At 38.4% G+C, this 22983-nt stretch overlaps 1 protein-coding gene across 2 annotated transcripts in view; it reads right to left on the reverse strand.

The window, feature by feature from the left end:
* The window catches only part of NEK11 (NIMA related kinase 11), a 172576-nt gene that overhangs the window by 90213 nt on the left and 59380 nt on the right, over positions 1-22983 (reverse strand). For both annotated transcript variants that reach the window (XM_047768280.1, XM_047768271.1), the window contains exons 4-6: positions 13643-13761; positions 2019-2083; positions 668-794 (exon numbers count right to left, since the gene is read on the reverse strand). In XM_047768280.1, the coding sequence (XP_047624236.1) occupies positions 668-794; positions 2019-2083; positions 13643-13761 (311 nt within the window). The remainder of the gene's footprint in view (positions 1-667; positions 795-2018; positions 2084-13642; positions 13762-22983) is intronic.

Consider the following 22983-nt stretch of genomic DNA (forward strand, 5'->3'; position numbering starts at 1 on the left):
CGACCCTTAACAAACTGAAAATTATATAAGATTCCTCTTCAAAGGAAAGGAAAATTTCCCCTAATAGGATCTACTGCTAACAATAGAATACAATTTTCCACATGGCTTCTACACAGATTTAAACTGGTGAGAAATTCCTCTGATACAGAGCTCAAAGAAGCTGAGAAATCTCAGATGCATCTATCACTGAAAACCCAGAATGTTTTTTTTTAAGTTTATCCTTCAAGCTAATGTCTTTAGTAAAGATTCTTAAGAGCAACAAGAAGATACAAAATAAAGTTATATATTCTCCACAGACCTTGGAAGTTAACCTTAAAATCAAATAAAGCATGGTGCTTAGAATTACAAATGCTTTATCTAATAGGCTAGCAGAAACATATCAAAATTTAATGTTTATGATATACTAAGAATTTTCTCTTGTGGTTCAAAAAGAAAAAGTACAAACCAACCAGTTAATCTGTGAATTAAGAGAATTTTTGAAACGAATTTAATGGAACATACGAAGTTTCAAATCCAAAAAACCTTCTTTTACACTGGCCACAGAATAACATATTTAAAAGGGATAAAGTGAGTGGATGTAATAAGTAAATGAGCCAGAAAAACAAAATGCACCTTCTCTTGGGGCAGCAGATAAGTAAATCCCCTGGACCAGCACATGCCCACTCACCAGATATCCGACTTTGTGTCATAGCCTTGGTGTTTCAAAGCCTCCGGGCTCATATAATGGGGAGTTCCAGTTAAAGTGGTGGCTAGATCACAGGACCCCATTAGGAGTCGAGAAACTCCAAAATCCCCTTGAAAGAATAATTAATTCTTATAAATACTTTAAAACACAAAAATCAGCACTGGAAATTAACAACTGAGTGTCTAATTTGACATTTTTAACATGCAGTGATTCATACCATTTTAAAGGGAAAGAAATTTATACATTTGAAATTACACAATACTGGTGAATAGCTTTAAAAATAAAAGCCTTAAAAGAGAAAGAAGACTTTGGAGCCAGGAAAGTGAATTACATAAGCTAAAATTCTTATTTCTGGAATTATGGAAAACCACAACTTGAAATGAAAATCTATTTCAAGTCTGAATAACGACAAACGGAATGATTCTGGAAGTGCTGAATATGATCTGCAATTTTATCTGAGGGGGGTAGAGCATGTTCTTCATTTACAATTTAAAATTTTTTTAATAAAAAACCTGAGACTTTTCAAAAAACGATAAAAATTTGAATCCATCAGCTTTGGTATACTTGCCTAATTAGCTGCATGACTTTATGCCTTTCCCTCTAGGAACATCTTACATTGAAGATCAAACAGCCCAGTAATGCTATGAGTAGAGGTACAATTCTAAAGGAGAACTAACTATAACAACATTTTAATGATGTTGTAACTGCTAATTGCCTTGTGATAAAATAAATGAGGGAGTGGGAAACCATAATAATCAAACTAGTAAAATAAATCCAACCACTTGTTAGTGGTTAGTGCCTGACATGGACTAGGAACTCAAAAAATATTTGTACCTACCTAGTATATAGCAAATGTTTTATACCTCAGTTTATATCAGATAATCAGAAACAAAATATAATTGGTTTTTTTTGGTGGTTGTTGAGCTCGACCAAGTAAGAAAATTTAAGAAGTTCAAAATAAACCAATAATTATTGTAAATACTTTTAGGTAATTTATATCGTGATTTGATTTTTTTTTTTTTTTTTTTTTTTTTAAGGGCTGTGCCAGCAGCATATGGAAATTCCCATGTTAGGAGTCAAATCAGAGCTACAGCTACCGGCCTATACCACAGCCACAGCAACACAGGATCTGAGCTGTGTCTGTGACCTACATCATAGCTCACAGCAACACCAATCCTTAACCCACTGAGCAAGGCCAGGGATTGAACCAGCATCCTCATGGATACTATTCAGGTTCATTACCAATGAGCCAAGACAGGAACCACCTCAATTTGATATATTAATAACAACTAGAAGATTCTCTTCCATGGAACACATATTTTAAATAACTTACCGATTTTAAGAAGATTACTTTTCAGAAATATGTTCTTTGATTTCAAATCTCGATGAAGTATCCTCCTACAAAAGAAAAAAAAAAAGATACACAATTCCATGAAAAATATAAACTTTTAAAATCCAAATATAAATAATATATATGACTGAATGTTAAGTGACTCACACATAAATATACACTCCCAGAGATATATCTTTCATTGTTTAAAAGCTTCAAAGCCACAACATTTTCTAATTTCCCTGAGAAAATAGAGGTTTCAAAATAAAGGTTTTAAAGGTAGGGAAATATGTAACTGGGAGAATGGTAATGTACTTCCTACTATTTCAACTGGCCAGATTTTATCTATATTTATAGCATGGTCTACATGGTACTATATCCAGTAATCATACACACAGCTCACGAGACAGTTATCATAAGGCTTTATAGTCTATTATATAATATATATAATCTATTACTTATAGTATACATATTATATCTATTTATAACATTATATACATTAGAATCCAAATATTCAGGTTTTATAGATATGTGGAAATAATGTTGATAAGGGTATTTAATAATAGATAACATTTAAAAAGTCCTACTATAAACAAATAATGTAAATTGTGTCAGTTAAGACTTTCATTCTGAAATCATGAAGAACTAGACAACTTGAAAACCTTTGCCTAAAAAGAATCTAAAAGTGTTAGCATATGAGTTTCTTCACATATACACAGCTAGGCCCACAAGAAAATTAGCAAATCCTTGGGGATTATACAAAAAGAAATCTGAAAGCCTCAGGGAGCAGTAGGTGCTGTTTTATCAGCTGCTCAAGGAGCTCAGGACTCACAGGAGTTAAGACCTTGAACCATGCAATGTGGCGAGTTGGAACTAGTATAACTACATAAACTCAGAATCTTATATGTGGTCCATACCCTAAGTGACCATATGATTTAAGAAACATTCACTCACAAGTAAACAAAATGATAAGAAAGCTATTTGTATATGTCTGAACTCTGAGTGGAGGAAAAAAAAACCTCCCTTCATATTTTGCAACAATGTCTCTGCCCAATCACATTTGGAATTCAAATATGCAATAGCTGTATGGCTTAAGACATCCCAAACCCAGAAATTAACATAAAAATTGGTTCTCAGCTGTTAATACCCTCTTGGGGCATCTGGCAGAAGCAAATGCAAATGCAATCAGAAGATAATATATAATAAAATTAAACCCCTGAGAATTTCAGTTGACTTAATAGGATATAAACTATAAAATAAGTATACTCAAATGATTGAAATAATGAAAAAAATAGAAAACATAAGATTGAAACAGAACACTAACTGAAAAAAGAAAAAAAAAAGATGATACTGATTTGAGAAAAAACCAAATAGAATATCTAGGGGGAAAATATGATCACCGAAATAAACTCAAGATTAAGACCTCAGCTTCCAATTCTGCTAGAGTAAGCTTATATTACACTAAATCTTCCAACTTCCACAAGTTTTATAGAGAACGCTGCAAAATTTAAACAATGTAAAATCTGGGTCAAACTTTGAGTGCTCTTCTAAGATTTCAGACATGAGTCAGGCAAACAAAGGCAGTTAGTACTTGAGGGGCCAGAGCCTGAAAGGAGGGGGTGTACTGAGATGAACAAGCACTTCCCACTGTGTTTTCCTCTCAGGTATTTTGCAAAAGAAGAGAGCTTGTCCCAGAGCTGTTGCAGTCTCACTGGGCTTGGAAGACAATAACAGCAGTTCAGGGCTACAAATGTACCCAAGACTTGAGGGGCATATTTTCCAGAGAAAAAGGAATGAAAGACAAGTGAGTCTGACATTCTGAATGGATTTCATCCTGAGGCATTAGCTGAATCCTATGATGCTCTGGGGTGAAGTATTCAGGAGAAAGCAGCTACTAAGAGACTAAAAAACTAAGCAGAGCTTTCAGTTTCTGCTGAGAAGGGGTCTTGATAAATAAGGAAAGCCTTCAACTGGAAACCCTGAAGACTAGAAATAAAGGAAAATTGGAAATAGACTAGCCCTCACAAGCCTAAACTAGCTCAATCCCTAATTGGATCAAGGTGATATATAGAAAATAAATCTATATGTAATCCACTTATTGGAATTATTGAACAGGATTCAAAAATAACAATGAGCAATACGTTCAAGGAAAATAAATGACACAATGAGAGAACTAGATTCTAGAAACAATTTAAAAAGAACTTAATAAAACTTCTAGAACTGAAACAAATATAATTACTAAAATTGAGAATTCAGTAGCTATGTTTGAAAGCAGATAAGACACCACAGAAGAGAAGATTTAGAAACTGGAATAATGGTTAGTGAAAAATATTCAGACTGAGATACAAATATTATAAAAAGGTGAAAAACATAGAGCATAAAAGACATCTTAAATATGGTTAAATTTCTAACATATGTGTAAGCAAATCCCTAGAAGCAGTTCATAGAAATGAAAACAAGATATGAAAGTCCAACATACACATAACAGACATTCTGAAAGGTGAGATGCAAGTAGAGAAGAGGCAAAATCCAAAGCAATAGGAGAGTTAGGAATTTTCAGAATTTAGAAAGACATGAATTCACAATTTCAGAAACAAAACAAATCTCAAGCAGAATAAAAAGAAAAGAAAAAAGAAATCCACAACTAAATAAAACTTTCTAATACTGGAGAACACCAATGACAAAGATTTCTGTATTGAGAGCTAGCTGAAAGGGAATGACTTAATAAGAATGACAAATAGGGAGTTCCCGCTGTGGCACAGCAGAAATGAATGGGACTAGCATCCATGAAGACATGGTTTTGATCCCTGGCCTAGCTTAGTGGGTCAGGGATCTAGATTTGCTGTGAGCAGTGGTGTAGGTTGCAGATTCGGCTGGGATCCCGTGTTGCTGTGGCTGTGGCCTAGGCTAGCAGCTATAGCTCTGATTTGACCCCTAACCTGGGAACTTCCACATGCTGCAGGTGCAGCCCTAAAAAAGTAAAAAAAAAAAAAAAAAAAGAATGACAATTAGATGGAAAGTGACTTCTCAACATCAGTAACAGAATACAGAAGACCAGAGAATAAAATGTTAGACAAAATTATCTGTCAACCTAGAATTTTATGCCTAATAAACAATAGGACAAATGAGCTTAACATTTTGCTAAATATAAAATATTCAGCTAAAATAATAACTAAACTAGTATGAAAGAACAAGCAAAAAATAAAGGCATTTCCAAGTAAACAAACGATAGTGTTTACCATTCACATAACTTAAGGATTTATTTCATAATAAAATGGCCACAGAAGGAGGGTCTGGACGGTTGGTAGATGTAAGGACATGTAAACACGTGTGGCTTATTGACCAGCACTGATGACAATAGGAATCACTGGTTTGCAGAGCATGAAGAGAAAACAGAACTGAAATCCTGAATAACAACAATATATAAAAGGAAGGAGGAATGTAATTGGAGTCGAAGTCCTGTACTATTTTTAAAAAAGGGTAAATACATTGCCTTCTTCAAACTTCATTTATTCAAGTATGCATTTAATAACCGAAGGGTAACACTAAAACAACAGGAATAAGATGTATGTATAATTTTCAAACTAGCAGATGAAAAGGGAAATAACAAAAACCCGACCTATCCAAAGAAAGCAGGGAAAGGAGGAAAAGAAGAACAACAAAATAAAATGATAGAAATACACCCCATGTGGTATTAATTACAAAGGAGTAAAACCATCTATTAAAACACAGGGAAACAAGACTGAATTATTTTTTTAAAAAACTGTTATAAAAACACTCTTAAAATATTAGGACACAGAAAGGTTTAAAGTAAAAGGAGAGAAAAGATATTCCAGGCAAAAGAAAGCTGGCAAAAAGCAATATTAAGTAAATTAAGAATAAAAAGAGTTTTACTACATAAATAAATCAATAGGGATTTCCCATCAGTGGAAATGAATCCAACCTGTATCTTTGAGGACAAGGGTTCCACCCCTGGCCTTGCTCAGTGGGTCAGCAATCTGTCATTGCCATGAGCTGTGATGTAGGTTGCCAATGCAGCTTGGATCCCCCGTTGCTGTGGCTGTGGTGTAGGCCGACAGCTGTAGCTCTAATTCAACCCCCAGCCTGGGACTTCCATAGGCCACAAGTGTGGCCCTAAAAAGACTAATTAATTAATTAATTAACTAATTATTGGGAAGATTTTAAAATTCTATACTTGTGTGCAACTGATGATATAGGCTTAAATATATAGCAAAAATAAACATTAATAGAAATGTAAGGAGAAATTTGCAAATCCACAATCATTGTGGGACATTTAACATACCTCCCTCAGTAATTAGTAGATTCAGTGGAGAAGAAAATAATAAGAATATGGATTTTAGAAACACAATTATAGATTTAGAAAATACAATTACCTTGAACTAATGCACATAAATTGAATATTGCATCAAAAAGTTTTAAAATGTTTTTCTCAGGCACGCAAGGAATATTTTCAAAAGTTGACAATGAACTAATTTATAAAGCCAAGTTTATGAAAGTATCCACCCGATGCAGCCCACAGATTCTCTGGCCTTCCAGAAATTAAATTAGAATCCAATGAGGTGCTGAGAACCACATTACCAGGCCCTGGCAATGATCGATCAAGAAAGACACATTCTCTGGGAGTTCCCATCATGGCTCAGAGGTTAACGAATCTGACTGGCATCCATGAGGATGCGGGTTCAATCCCTGGCCTTGCTCAGTGGGTTAAGGATCCGCTGTTGCCATGAGCTGTGGTGTAGGTTGCAGACACGGCTAGGATCCTGTGTTGCTGTAGCTGTGGTGTAGGCCAAGAGCCACAACTCCGATTCAACCCCTAGCCTGGGAACCTCCATATGCTGTGGGAGTGGCCCTAAAACGCCAAAAAAAAAGAGACACTTTCTCTGTAGTCATGAAGCTTCATCCTGGTAAGGTAAATAGGCAGAAAATAACTAAATGAACAGATAGTAATACCATGTCAGCTAACAGTGCTATCAAAACAATAAACAGAATCAGGAGCTAGAGACTAACCAGGGTAAGGAGACACTGGTTTAGAATGACACTGGGGTCAGAGAAGGCCTTGAAGAAAGTGACATTAGAGCAGAGATGTGACATAAACTGTGAATAAACTCTGGTTATAACAACACCAAATGGCTATTGTTATTGCTCATATTGCTCTTGTTACCAGCAATATATCAAAAAGGAAAGTCTCTGTGAGGCTACCTCACAGATGAACGATAATGATGAAAAGTAAATAGAGCTTCTGAGTTATAGATGACCTCCCAAGAAACAAGACTTAGTTACTGGCAGTGGTGTAACCACAGGGTCCAACCCCTCACTCTTCTGCAACCCACTCCCTGCTCAAGACCTACCATGCCCCTTCTGCCAGCTGAGGAAGGATGGTCTATCACCTGGTCTTCTCCAAAGCCATCCTCCACTCCTACTTACTCACACGTTTTAAGGAAAGGCCCTGTTCTCTCCTCTACTATGGGAGCACCAAGATCACCAGCAAAGGAGCTCCCTGCAGAGAGACTGCTCTGTGCCTCATCTTAAAAAATCAAGGCTAACTGAACAGAATCCCTTAACAGAAATGAGTTGGGGGGTAGTTATTTGTTTTGTGGTTTCTCTGTTAGCACTGGAGCCAAAAAAAAAAAAAAAAAAGAGAGAGAGAGAGAGAGAGCAAAATGACATTGTCTCTGGAAGTTCCCTCATGTCCAATTCTGCTATGGCACCCAGAGAAGACGATGGTACAAAGATTAGCCAATTAACTGGACCAAAGAGAAGAAAGGCTCCAAATCCCTCAGATACTGGACCAGCCCATGGGAGCTTGGAGACAAGCCTCAGGACACAGATACCTTTAACAAAATTATCTCACAGAGTTCCCGTCGTGGCACAGTGGTTAACGAATCCGACTAGGAACCATGAAGTTGGGGGTTCGGTCCCTGCCCTTGCTCAGTGGGTTAACGATCCGGCGTTGCCGTGAGCTGTGGTGTGGGTTGCAGACGCGGCTCGGATCCCAAGTTGCTGTGGCTCTGGCGTAGGCCGGTGGCTGCAGCTCCAATTAGACCCCTAGCCTGGGAACCTCCATATGCCGCGGGAGCGGCCCAAGAAATAGCAACAACAACAACAACAACAACAACAAAGACCAAAAAAAAAAAAAAATTATCTCTGTCTACCTGCCTGACGTTCAGGCCCAGGAGGAAGAAGGAGTTTTAGTGCTACATTCTCAAGATAGTTTTTGGTGAACTGTGAATATTCTCTGCTTATAACATCATTATTTATCAATGTTTATGCAGTATGCCATAGATTTAGAATATTACAAATGTATAAATAAGCCAAATTAAAATAAGCACAGGAAAGCTCCAAAGAAGTAAACAAACCCTTTGTTTCTTCTGTAACCTCATTTGTCTTGGTTTTTCCAGGGTCTATCTCCTCTGTTGCTGCACTGTGTTAGTCAGGGTTCTCCAGAGAAACAGATCAAATAGGAGACAGAGATATGGATTTAGAGATAGATGGATATTTATTATGATGAATCAGCTCATGCAGTTATGAAGGCTAAAAAGTTCCAAGATCTGCTATCTGCAAGCTGAAGACCCAGGAAAGCTGGTGATGTAATTCAGGCCTAGTCCGAAGGCTTAAGACCAGGTAAGTCAATGGTCTAAGAGTCTCTCAGTCCAAGGGCAAGAGAAGATGAGTTGAAATGTCCAAGCTCATCAGTGAGGCAAGAAAATGGGGGGAAAATTCCTCCTTCCTCTGCCTTTTGTTTTATTCAGGCTTCAAGATATTGAACGGTGTCCAAGCTTATGGAGAAAGCAATCTACAGAGTCCACTGATCCCAACGCTAATCTCATCCTCATAGACATACTTGGAAGCAATGTGTCATCTGGAACCTCATGGCCCACTCAAACTGACACATAAAATTAACCATCACATTGGAGTTCCCGGTGTGGCTCAGTGGGTTAAGAAGCTAACTAGTATCCATGAGAATGCTGGTTTGATCCCTGGCATCACTCAGTGGGTTAAAGATCCAGTGTTGCTGCAAGCTGCAGTTTAGGTCACAGATGCAGCTCAGATCCCACATTGTTGTGGCTGTGGTGTAGGCCAGCAGCTGCATCTCTGATTTGACCCCTAGCCTGGGAACTTCCATATGCCACAGGTGCAACCCTGAAAAGAAAAGAAAAATTAACCATCATGTGCACTAAAATAATTTGCAAGGTATTTGCAACAGAGGAGCCAAATCCATCTTCTTATTTCCAAAGTAATCTTCCTAACTTATCTGTAATTTTCAAAATACATTTTAACATATTCTATAGGCCATAAGAGGAAAATGCTGGAATAATGCTTTGGAGATAGATCTATTGTATTGGTTATAGTTTGAAAGATTTTGGTAGAAAGCTGAGGGAGGCTGTATTCATGTGCCCAAATATTTGCACATCCATTGTCTGGCAGTGAGTGTCCCCTTTGGGAGGAATAGTGTGACTATGACACCGGGCTTGGTCATGTGACTTGCTAGGGTCAAGGGCATGCAAACAAATCAGACAATCAGCGTGTCTGAGCAGAATCTTTAAGAACCACTCAGTGTTTCCCTTGACTCTTGCTTTTCCCTCGCCATGAGAAAGCCCATCCCAGACAGGAGCTGATCCTTCAGTGCAGGCAGTAGGTAGGGAAGGCTTGTAGCTGATCTGCAGCTACCAATAGACAACAAGAGCAGTAAATGATTGTCCTAAATCACCAAGGTCAGGGTTCTGTGTTGGTCATGAGGAAGGAGTTCTAATGCTATATTCTCAAGGTAGCTTTGAGTGAACTGTGCATATTCTTAGCTTTTTATATCATTATGTGTGTCTATGCCATATGCTAAAAGAATCATTCTCTTGGATTTAAATTTTTTTAATTGATAATTAAGATAAATAAGTTTAATCTCTGAAGGAAACATATCTTAGAACTATGCAAATACTGAAAACTATAGAAGTGAAAAGTAGATTATGTATTTATGATTAGGAATAATATATAGCATTTTTCCACTTGAAAACTTTCCTGAAGATTAAACAAGATGGAGACACCTACCTCTGATCACACCCCAAATTCCCAGAAATGTGAGAAATTTTTCAAGGTGAAATTCCTAATAGTGCTAGAAAACAAGAGTTACATGTAGGCAAGAATCTGCCAAAAAAAATAAAGCCCTGAAAGAATGCCAAAAGAGGAACCCCAAACCTAAAACCTGCAAAGAAGAATGCTATCCTCCACCCACAACTTCAAATTTGATTTTGCAACTTCTCACTCACCCTCAAATAATGAACAGGTTAATCTTTGACCTTCTCCTAGCACCACTCACATATCTGCTTCATGTCAAATTTGTCAAGTTCACTCTTGGCTTTCCGTACGCTGCCCACTGCTGCCACCTTAGCTCAGGTCTTATGATCCCATGCGCGGATGTTATAAAAGATTCCAGATTGATAGCCCAAGCCCCCCTCTATCCTCTATAATTTGTCATCTAATCTTCCTGAAGATCTGGGATTTCCAGGAAGATTACATTACAGTTCCACTCAGAAGGCTTCTGTGGACTCAACATCAATGCTACAAAATCAAGCCCTCTACAATCTGACCTAAACCTACCTTGATTCATAGCTCCACTCACATACTCCAAGAGCCTTGCCCATGGAACCACTCATCATTCACCCTAAAAGTGCTGTTTTATCAGCTCTGTGACTTTGCTCACTCTGTTCGTTATTGTCTGGAAAGGTCTGACCCATCTTTCACCACATTCAAAATGCACTTTGCAGAGTTCTCATCATGGCTCAGTGGTTAATGAACCCAACTAGCATCCATGAGGACTCAGGTTCAATCCCTGGCCTCACTCAGTGGGTTAAGAATCCGACATTGCTGTGGCTGTGGTGTAGGTTGGCAGCTGCAGCTGATTGGACCCCTAGCCTGGGAACCTCCATGTGCCATGGGTGCAGGCCCCCTCCCCCCAAAAAAAGACAAAACCCACCGTGGTTCAAATAACACTTCTTCCAAGAAAACTTCATTGATTCCCCCAAATAAAAACATTATCCCTCTTCTGATTGCCTATAGCACTTAAACTGTCATTTTCTTTACATACATATTGTCTATTTTAGAGTATTATTTACACTAAAGTGTGCAAATCTTAGGCTTATGAACTTGTAATACATATCACATATGTGATACTTGTGATACATATAACATATGTAATACTTGTGATATATATCACACTTGTAATCCTCCACCCAAATCAAAATGTAGGACATTTCCAGCAACCCAGAAGGCTTCTTTGTTCCCCTTTCAGTCAAAACACCTTCTAAATGTAACCTCTATTCTGACTCACCATACATTGATTTTGCTCACTTTTGAACATCATATAAATGGAGTCATACAGTACTCCCTTCTGTATCTGGTCTCTCTCACTCAACATCACATCTCTGAGATTCATCAATCACATGTTCTTTACTGCAAAGTAGTGTCCCCTTGTATGACTACACCATGATTTATTTAACCAACTGTGAATGGACATTTTCTGTGTTTTGGCCATTACAAATAAGGCTTCTAAGGTCATTTTTGTACATGTCTTTTGTTGGACATAGATACTCATATTTCATCTCCAGAACAGAATTACTGGGTCACAAGGTATTTGAATGTCTAGCTTTGGAGGTACTATCAAACATTTTTCCAAAGTGTTTTTTACCAATTCACACCCTAACAGCAATGCAAAGAATTCCAGTAGCTCCACATCCTTGTCAACACTTGTTATTGTCAGAGATTCTTTTACCCTTTCTGGTGGCTTGGCTCTCATTCTACATTGAATTACAACCACAAATGACAATATTTACATAGGACTTGAGAGTTTGCAAACTTTCCAAGCGTGTAATATCTCAATGCATATTCCCCATAGCCCTATAAAGTAAGCAAGGAGAGTCTCATTATGATCCCTATTTTATGGATGAGGAAACAAATGTTCAGAGAGGTTACACAGATTATCCAAGGTCATAAAACACATGTAGTAGAGGCTCTGAATCTTGCATACCCACCATGCTACACCATTTACAGCTACTGGGGCACATGTTTTCTCTCTGCTGGTTTACTAACATATCTTTGATGTTAGGCTTTATTTTTAACTTATCACTATTTAGTAAGCAAATGAACAAACTTAAATATAAAATTTAAATTTCTCCGTCTATAGAGAAAAACTTTACAATGATTGGTTATAATAACATAACGAAAGAGGCATCATTTGTTATCTGAATCACAAAAAAACGGTATTTCAGATCCACAAACGCCCAGACATTTAGCCCTATTTAATGACTTCCCTAGAATGTTGAGGGATTCAAAAGAGATTTAAATCCTCTCTTTGAAGGAATATTTAAAACTCATTTAACTATTACTAAGCAGAACCAAATGTAATGAAAAATATTTGGGTAACTAGATCAACCAGATTTCAGGCTTATATTTTCCACACTGAGCACCAAAGTTGGCATCTTTATATGTGTTGTTTTCCTTATGTCTAAACTAACAAATATACCAAGGGACAGTAGAGAAAATAAAAGGGATACAAATATAACTATGTACATGGAAGTCTTATATCCAGCAGCTTTAGCATCTTATTAAAAGATTATTTGATATTCTTTTATCTTTGTCTCTTAGGATAGTTTGACACCATTCAAAGGATTGTTGTGAGTTTTCAATAAGTCAATAAGTTAGCAGCTATCTGTCAATAAGTCAGTGGCTATCTGCCCCATCAAGCATATGTTTCAGAAGATAGATGGCAAAGCAGACAATAATTGGATTACTTTCTACGCCATGAGAAAGCACAGATAACACATTTAAGCTATATGACATCCATGGATAGCCAGACCTTGGTGTACCCTATAAACTTACACTTTTGTTCAAGAAGAATGTTATCACATGTTCTACCAACTTTTAAGTTGTAAGCTAACATGGACCCCTCAGAGGAGCTACTTTTATGTGTCTGTGTATATCCATCTTTTCAAATTTATTCATATCATGTGACAGGTCTATAAAATATTTAACATCTAAAACGTCTTACTTTTGACCTGCAGAAAAAAAGAATAAAAAGTTTTGAAATACAGTTTTGAGGCAGAGATTGCAAAGGCAAATTATAGATGATTGAACTCATAGTTTGACCTTTACCAGATATTTAGTATCAAAAGTGACTTTCAGTCTGAATACTTAGCATATTTTCTGCCTCAGTCCCTCAGTTCGTTGGGGATGTGAACACATCCAGATGTGTACTGACACGGTCCAAAGTAACCACGCAGTTCACCTGCAGCATGCTAGGGTGTTCACAGCTCAAGCCCACTGGGAGGTATAATAAATCCATAGTATGCTCAAGGTATCTGAGAACCTCTTGTGGCTCACAGAATAGGATCAGATATAGGATACAAGTTTCTGCCTTGTATTTAAGGCTGGTTTGATTTCTAGAATAACAACAAAAAAAAGGTAATCAAGTATATCCTCTAGATACAATCATTGAATAGTTTCTTCATGAAAAAGCATACTGTAGATGTTTACCTATAGTTGTGTATCTTGTGGACATTTTTTCAAGTTCTGATGTGATTGTTAATACAACACTATCCCTCAGTAACAGATGCACATACCTTTCATGCATGTAGTCAACTCCTAGCAACAGCTGGATAAACCATTCTATTATTTGACTCTCTGGAAAGGTTCTTCCAGCCTCTTTATATTCCTGAATTTTATAGTCCAGATCTCGGCCCTGAAACAAAACAGCATAAGTTTTCAAACTTTCCTTCAGTTAGGAATTTAAAAACTCTCTCTCTCAACAAGAGCTGACCCACAGCAGCCACTGTTTATCACAGGGCCCGCTGGCTCTACAGAGACCCTTTCTCTTCTCCTTGCCCTAATACTGCCAGCCTCCTGAGCCCTCTTCTCAACTAAGCATCTACTTTGGCCTATAAAGTCTTGAATAAACGCTGACAAATTTCTCACAGCTCAAGGCCACACCCCTAGGATGCCTGACAGAGTCATCATCGTTAGATGCAAAGTAAAAGCACTTGTATGCAATGAAAGAGATAAAGAGAAATTATTTCTAATCAAACATGAGGTCAATTGAATAACTCATTTGTAATGCATTTTTATTTCCTTTCAGTAAAATGTGTAAATATTTGCCTAGCATTTTTTTCTCCTTTTACACGGGGCATGACGAGTCAAAAATGGCATATTAAACAACTTGCACCCTCATTGAAACTCAATATGCTGCTGGACTTTCTGGCCCAGGAAGATCATATAGTTTGAACTGAATATGTGCCTCCTTGTCAAAAAGATCTTTGTCTCCTTTTCATTCTCCAAGACTGCCTTTATATTCCCCCTCTCTCTCTTTTTTTTTTCAGTGCCACACCCTCAGCATATGGAGGTTCCCAGGCTAGGGGTCCAGTTGGAGCTATAGCTGCTGGCCTATGCCACAGTCACAGCAACACAGGATCCGAGCTGCGTTGGTGACTTATACCACAGCTCATGGCAATGCTGGATCCTTAACCCACCGAGAGAGGCCAGGGATCAAACCTGCGTCTTCATAGATGCTAGTCAGATTTGTTAACTGCTGAGCCATGATGGGAACTCTTTCCCTCTCTTTTTAAGCTAGAGTTTGTCAGAATTCTGCTGGATCATACAAGCTCTACTGTCATAATGTTTCCATAAGTTGCACAAAACACTTCTGACATTAGATCATTAAAGCATCCTGAGAAGTAGACACAAAAGCCCTTCAGATGAAAGGTGAGCGGAAATACATACATTTTTCCAATCCCAGATTTCCTTTTCTATTCAAGAGGCCTCTACCTAACCTGCCTCTCACATGAAAAAGAAAAAAAAAATTTTAATCAAAAAACAAGATCTTCTTTTAATTTGGATTCTCTGAATATGATAAAACACCTCCAATGGAATAAAGAAAACTATCAACATGTTGACGTCCCTTTCCTGAATAGCTTCAGATAAAAAGTGACAGAAAACCAAAGAGCAGGAATGGAGGGAAGAAAAGGAAGAAAGGAAGGAAGGAAGGAAGGTAGGAGGGAAGGGAGGAAGGAAGGAATAAAATGAAAATTAAAAAAATGAAAAGTTTGCCTTAGTGAAAGATCAAGGAAGTTGACAGCTTCAAGCCAATATTTAGGACAGTCATACATAAGTATAACAGCCCCTATGAAAAAGGCCTTTGTATATATAAGTGTCTACCTCAGTAAGGCTAAAATTTGTCTGTATGTTAAAATAACATACAGGAATTTATCCCTATACTGCAATGCCGCTTTTCATTTCCTAAGGTTATTTTTAAACTAAGCTAGTTAAAGAAACACAAATTCCTACACGTTTGTATGAGCTTTGGTATTATTTTTTCTTTTTTATAATTTTTAAAAAATTTTTAATTTTTTCATTTGTATTTATTACTCAAATGAATTTATCACATCTGTAGTTGTATAATGAACGTAACAATCTAATTTCACAGGATTTCCATCCCACAGCCCAGCCACATCCCCCCACCCCCCAAACTGTCTCCTCTGGAGATCATAAGTTTTTCAAAGTCTGTGAGTCAGTATCACATCTGCAAAGAAGTTCCGTCTGTCCTTTTTTCAGATTCCACATGTCTGTGAAAGCATTTGATGGTGTCTCATTGTATGGCTGACTTCACTTAGCATGATAATTTCTAGATCCATCATGTTGCTAAAAATGCTGGTATTTCATTCTTTTTAATGGCTGAGTAATATTCCATTATGTATATGTACCACATCTTCTTGATCCACTCCTCTGTCGATGGACATTTAGGTTGTTTCCAGGTCTTGGCTATTGTAAATAGTGCTTCAATGAACAACAGAGTCCATGCGTCTTTGCGAGTCGTGGTTTTCTCTGGATAGATGCCCAGGAGTGGGATTGCTGGATCAAATGGGAGTTCTATTTTTAGTTTTCTGAGGACTCTCCATACTGCTTTCCACAGCGGTTGCACCAATGTACAATCCCACCAAGAGTGTACTAGGGTTCCTGTTTCTCCACACCCTCTCCAGCACTTCTTGTTTGTAGACTTTTTGATGATGGCCATGCTGGCTGGTGTAAGGTGGTACCTCAGAGTGGTTTTGATTTGCATTTCTCTAATAATGAGTGATGCTGAACATTTTTTCATGTGTTTCTCGGCCATCTATGTATCTTCTTTGGAGAACTGTCTGTTTAGATCTACTGCCCCATTTTTTGTTTTTATGGTATGGAGCTGCAGAAGTTGTTTATAAAATTTGGAGATGAAACCCTTGTCAGTCGATTCACTTGCAAAGACTTTCTCCCATTCTGTGGGTTGTCTTTGCGTTTTGTTTAGGGCTTCGTTTGCTGTGCAGAAACTTTTAAGTTTAGCTAAGTCCGATTTGTTTATTTTTGTTTTTACCGTCATTACTCTAAGAGGTGGATCTGAGAAGATGTTGCTGTGGTTTATGTCGGAGAGTGTTTGGCCTATGTTTTCCTCTAAGAGTTTTATGGTGCCTGGCCTTACATCTAGGTCATTCATCCATTTGGAGTTTCTTTTTGTGTATGGTGTTAGGGAGTGTTCTAATTTCATTCTTTTCCATGTGGCTGTCCAGTTTTCCCAGCACACCACTTATTGAGGGGGCTGTCTTTTCTCCATTGTATATCCTTGCCTCCTTTGTCATAGATTAGTTGGCTGTAGGTGCATGGGTTTAAGTCTGGGCTTTCTATCCTGTTCCCCTGATCTGTATGTCTGTCTTTGTGCAAGTACCATGCAGTTTTGACAACTGTTGCTTTGTGGTAGAGTCTGAAGTCCGGGAGCCTGATTCCTCCAAGCCCATTTTTCTTTTCCAGGATGTCTTTGGCTATTCTGGGTCTGTTGTGCTTCCAAGCAAACTTTAAAATATTTTGTTTGAGTTCTGTGAAAAATGTCCTTGGTAATTTGATAGGGATTGCATTGAATCTGTATGTTGCCTTGGGTAGTATAGTCATTTTGATAATATTGACTCTTCCAGTCCACGAGCATGGTATGTCTTTCCATCTATTTGTGTCATCTTCGATTTCCTTCGTCAGTGGCTTATAGTTTTCAGAGTACAGGTCTTTTGTCTCTTTAGGTAGGTTTACTCCTAGGTATTTTATTCTCTTGGATGCGGTGGTAAACGGGACTGCTTCCCTAATTTCTCTTTCTGCTCTTTCATTGTTAGTGTATAGAAATGCCGTCGATTTCTGTGTATTGATTTTGTATCCTGCGATGTTGCCAAATTCATGGATGAGCTCTAACAGTTTTCTGGCAGAGTCTTTAGGGTTCTCTGGGTATATTATCATGTCATCCGCAAACAGTGGTAGTTTTACTTCTTCCTTTCCAGTTTGGATTCCTTTTATCTCTTTTACTTCTCTGATTGCTGTGGCTAGGACTTCCAGAACTGTGTTGAAGAGTAGTGGCAAGAGCGGACATCCTTGTTCCTGATCTCAGCGGGAATTCTTTCAGCCATTCACCATTGAGAGTGATGTTCGCTGTGGGTTTGTCGTATATGGCCTTTATCATGCTGAGGTAGGTTCCCTCTATGCCCACTTTCTGAAGGGTTTTTATCAGGAATGGGTGTTGGATTTTGTCAAAGGCTTTTTCCGCGTCTATTGAGGGGACCATATGATTGTTATTCTTCAGTTTGTTAATGTGGTGTGTCGCACTGATGGATTTAGGGATGTTGAAGAACCTTGCATCCCTGGGATAAATCCCACTTGATCATGATGTGCAATCCTTTTAATGTATTGTTGGATGCGGTTTGCTAGTATTTTGTTGAGGATTTTTGCATCGATGTTCATCAGTGCAATTGGCCTGTAGTTTTCCCTTTTTGTGGTATCTTTGTCTGGTTTTGGTATCAGGGTGATGGTGGCCTCACAGAATGAGTTTGGGAGTATCCCTTCCTCTGCAATTTTTTTTGAAGTAGTTTCAGAAGGAGAGGTGTGAGCTCCTCTCTAAATGTTTGATAGAATTTGCCTGTGAAGCCATCTGGTCCTGGACTTTTGCTTGCTGGAAGTGTTTAAATCACAGTGTCAGTTTCAGTTCTTGTGATGGGTCCGTTCATCTTTGCTATTTCGTCTTGGTTTAGTCTTGGAAGATTGTACTTTTCTAAGAATTTGTCCATTTCTTCTAGGTTTTCCATTTTATTGGCATATAGCTGTGTCTTATGATCCTTTGTATTTCTGTGGTGTCTGCTGTTACTTCTCCTTTCTCCTTTCTAATTTTATTGATGTGAGTCCTCTCTCTTTTTTGCTGGATAAGTCTGGCTAAGGGTTTATCAATTTTGCTGATCTTTTCAAAGAACCAGCTTTTTTATTTCATTGATCTTTTCTACGGTTTTCCTCGTTTCTATTTCATTGATGTCTGCTCTGATCTTTATGATTTCTTTCCTTCTGCTAACTTTAGGCCTCCCTCGTCTGTTCTTTTCTCTCGAGCTGCTTTAGATGTCAAGTTAGCTTGTTTATTTGGGCTTTTTCTTGTTTCCTGAGGTGGGCTTGTATTGCTATAAACTTTCCTCTTAGAATGGCTTTTGCTGCATCCCATGGGTTTTGGAGTGTTGTATCTTTGTTGTCATTTGCTTCTGGGTATTTGTTCATTTCCTCTTTGATTTCTTCAGTGATCCATTGGTTGTTTAGTAGCATGTTGTTGAGTCTCCACGTGTTTGTGTTTTTTTCCAGGTTTTTTTCTTCTTGTTGATTTCCAGTCGTATTAGCGTTGTGGTTGGAAAAGATGCTTGGTATGATTTCAGTTTTCTTAAAAGTTACCGAGGTTGGATTTGTAGCCCAGGATGTGATCAATCTTAAGAGAATGTTCCATGTGCGCTTGAGAAGAATGTGTGTTCTGTTGCTTTGGGATGGAATGTCCTATAAATATCTATGAAGTCCATCAGGTTTAATGCTTCATTCAGGGCCTGTGCTTCCTTATTGATTTTCTGTCTGGATGATCGGTCCATTGCTGTAAGAGGGGTGTTAAAGCCCCCCACTATGATTGTGTTATTGTTGATTTGTCCTTTTAGGGTTGTTAGCAGTTGCCTTATATATTGTGGTGAATCTGTGTTGGGTGTGTGGATATTTAAAATTGTTATCTCTTCTTCTTGGATTGATCCTTTGATCATTGGGTAGTGACCTTCGTTGTCCCTTAAAATATTCCTCATTTTAAAGTCTGTTTTGTCTGAGATGAGTATTGCTACTCCAGCTTTCTTTTGATTCCCGTTTGCATGGGATATTTTCTTCCATCCTCTCACTTTCTATTTGTGTGTGTCCCTAGAAGCGAAGTGGGTCTCTTGGAGACAGCATATATATGGGACTTGTTTTTGTATCCATTCAGCCCATCTATGTCTTTTGGTTGGGGCATTTAGTCCATTAACATTTAAGGTAATTATTGATATGTATGTTCTTATTGCCATTTTATTAATTACTTTGGATTTGTTTTTGCTGCTCTTTTTCCTTTCCTTCTTCTCTTGTTCTTTTCTGCCTATAGAAGTTCCTTTAGTATTTGTTGTAAGGCTGGTTTAGTGTTGCTGAATTCTCTCTGCTTTTGCTTATCTGTGAAGGTGTTGATTTCTCCTTCAAATCTGAAGGAGAACATTGCTGGGTAGAGTAATCTTGGTTGGAGGTTTTTTTCCTTTCATCACGTAGAGTATATCATGCCACTCCCTTCTGGCCTGCAGAGTTTCTGTTGAAAAATCGGCCAATAGCCTTATCGGGGTTCCCTTGTACGTTATTTGTTTCTTTTCCCTAGCTGCTTTCAAGATTTTCTCTTTAATTTTGGTCAGTTTGATTAGTATGTGTCTCAGGGTGTTCCTCCTTGGGTTTATTTTATATGGTACTCGTTGTGCTTCCTGGGTTTGCGTGAGTGGTTCCTTTCCCATGTGAGGGAATTTTTTGGCTATTATCTCTTGGAATATTTTTTCTGTCCCCTGCTCTCTCTTCTCCTTCTGGCACCCCTATAATACGGATGTTGGTGCGTTTCACGTTGCCCCAGAGTTCTCTGAGACTCTCTTCATTTGTTTTCAATCTTTTCTCTCTTTTCTGTTCTGCATCCGTAATTTCCACCAATCTGTCCTCCACCTCGCTTATTCGTTCTTCTGCCTCCTGTATTCTGCTGTTAGCTGCTTCTAGTGAATTTTTTATTTCAGCTCTTCTTGTTTAAGTTTTATATTCTGTGTCTCTTTGGTCAGTGTTTCCTGAAAGTTATCCATCTTTGCCTCCAGTTTATTTCCAAAGTCTTGCATCATCTTCAGCATCAACAGTCTAAAGTCTTTTTCCTGGAGGCTGAGAATCTCCTCATGGCTTAGCTGTTTTTCTGGGGCTTTTTCTTTCTCCCTCATCTGCATTATAGATCTCTGTCTTTTCATTTTTATAGGTTTTTGGTGTGGTGACCTTTTTACAGATAATAGAGTTGTAGCCTCTTTTACTTCTGATGTCTGCCCCCCTGTGGCTGAAGTCAGTATGGAGGTTTGGTGTAGGCTTCCTGATGGGAAGAACTGATGCCTGCCCCATGGTAGGAGGAGCTGATTCTAATCCCTCTGGTGGGTGGGGCTTAGTCTCTGGATGGGATTAGAGGCAGCTGTGTGCCTGGGGGGTCTTTAGGCAGCCTGATTACTGAGGGGTGGGGCTGTGATCCCACCTGGGTTGTTGTTTGCCCTGGGGCTTCTCCGCAGCTGGCTGACAGGTGGGGCCAGATTTTCCCAAAATTGCCACCTCCAGAGTAAGGCACACTGCTGAATACTCCCAAGAGCTTTGCTTCCAATGTCCTTCCCCCACCACAAGCCACATTCACCCCTGTTTTCCCAGAATGTCCTCCAAGAACTGCAGTCGGGTTTGACCCAGATTCCTATGGAGACTTTGCTTTGCCCTGGGACCCAGTGCATGTGAAAGTCTGTGTGTGCCTTTTAAGAATGGGGTCTCCGTTTCCCCCAGTCCTGTGGAGCTCTTGCGCACAAGCCCCACTGGCCTTCAATGCCAGATGCTCCGGGGCTCTTTCTCCCTGTGCCAGATCCCCACACATGAGAGTTTGATGTGTGGCTCAGAACTCTCACTCCTGTAGGTGAGTCTCTGAGAAGCAGTTACTTTCCAGTCTGTGTAGCTTCCCACCCAGGAGGTTGTGGTTGTTTATATCGTGAAATTGCCCCTCCTACCTCTTGATGTGCCCTCCTCTTTTTCTTCTGGAGTAGGGTATCTTTTTTAAGGTTTCTGGTCCATTTTGGTGAAGTGTGCTCAGTCTTTAGTTGTGAATTTTGTTGTTTTTAGGAGAGAAGTTGAGCTCCAGTCCTTCTATTCCACCATCTTAATCCCCCCTGGTATTATTTTCTTTGTAAGTGAGCAGAACTATGTTTCCCTTGAATTGCCTTGCCTAGAGAAGCATACTTGCTAGGTGACATTTATTATTAGTCTATCACCTCCTTATGCTCCCCTCTCAAGTGGTGAATAGAAGTTGCTCGTCTGTTTTCTGCACCCATGTTAAGTGTGTGCACAATTTCCTATCATGAAAGAAATATATATTTAGATTACTGGCGGGCGGGGGAACGAATGGAGACTTCACTGGTAGGCCTTAAGGCAAAATGTCAAAGGAGGGTACACAAATTCCCCCTTACTCTCCAGGTGGAATCATAAGAAGAAATGTTCTTAGAATGAAGCAAGGGACGTGGTCAATCAACAAGAGGACAAAATACCCAAAGATTAAATTAATCAGAGAGCTGGGTCTTATCCTCCTCAAGTTACTCCCCCTACAATTTTCATTTTGCAGATTTATCTCCAAAAAAAAAAAAGCTAATCGTTCTGGAGTTACTTTGTTTTTAAATAAACACTCTGCAGCTTTTCTGGGTTTTAATTCAGGTAGTCAAGCCACTCACAAATTAAGACACAACAAATTACACTTCATATGAAAAAGAAATATAATTTTTGTGAAGCAGTCTGATTTTAATTCACCAATATGAAAAGTGTGTATTACTTTCTCTCACTAAGCCACCTGCAAAGTAAAAACCAAATGTTTTGGATGGAACCTTGGTCTAAGAAGTTCTTATTACAATATCTGTAGGCCTGTTCTGTTTCCTTGATTTTGTCTTTGAGAAATATTTAATGATGACTTTCACTGCTAAGGCAACTCTAATGAAAAGGGTATTGACTTAACTTGACCTAGTATTACTGTTGCCCTAAGTCTATACTGCTGACAGAAAAGGCTTTTCCTCACTAATATCACCCCTTGAAAGTTGCAATAAAAGCCTTGATGTTAACTTCTAAGGTTTCAAAAATCTGTAACCCAAAATATGTCATTTGATGGATTAGTGGTCTCGCCTCTCTGCCATCCAAGTTAGCCAACTTCAGATTGACTTTGAAATGCCAAAACCCTGAAGAAATGAAGAGCAACTCAAATACAGTGCCTGAACTCCATCTTTGATTGCCATTAAAATGTTTTAAATCCTAAAAGGATTCAATTTAAAAAATTAATCCATATTTTCTGAAGTCATCCATAGAAGCACTTACATCAATTTAAAAGACAGAGGAGAGCCTTCTCAGAAGCCTGGATACAATGAGATTTTAATGTTCAAAGCATACACCAAGGACAAAATAATCTCAGGATTTTAGGGCTGGAAGGAACTTGAAAAATTTTTCTGCCCTACTTTTTCCTTTTAGAATGAAAGAGCTGTCCCTGATTAATTCTCTGGGTCAGACTCTTAAGATGCACTTCCCTCACACTTTATCTCTTCTTTAATAAGCTCCTGATACATCTTTGCAATGAATCTCAAAATTTTGCATGCATCAGACACATCCAAGTTATTTGTTGAAAACACATATTCCTGGGCTTTATCTACAGACTCTGATTCAGTAAATTCAGAGAACCAAGGAATCCGTATTTTTTAACAAGCACCCTAAGTGACTTTGGGATAGGTCATGGGCCACACTACTGCTGCACAAATGGGCCAAATACTTAATATCTCACCTATCAATGGAAATGTTTTGTCCA

The sequence above is a fragment of the Phacochoerus africanus genome, chromosome 1, assembly GCF_016906955.1.
Source record: "Phacochoerus africanus isolate WHEZ1 chromosome 1, ROS_Pafr_v1, whole genome shotgun sequence".
Taxonomy (NCBI): domain Eukaryota; kingdom Metazoa; phylum Chordata; class Mammalia; order Artiodactyla; family Suidae; genus Phacochoerus; species Phacochoerus africanus.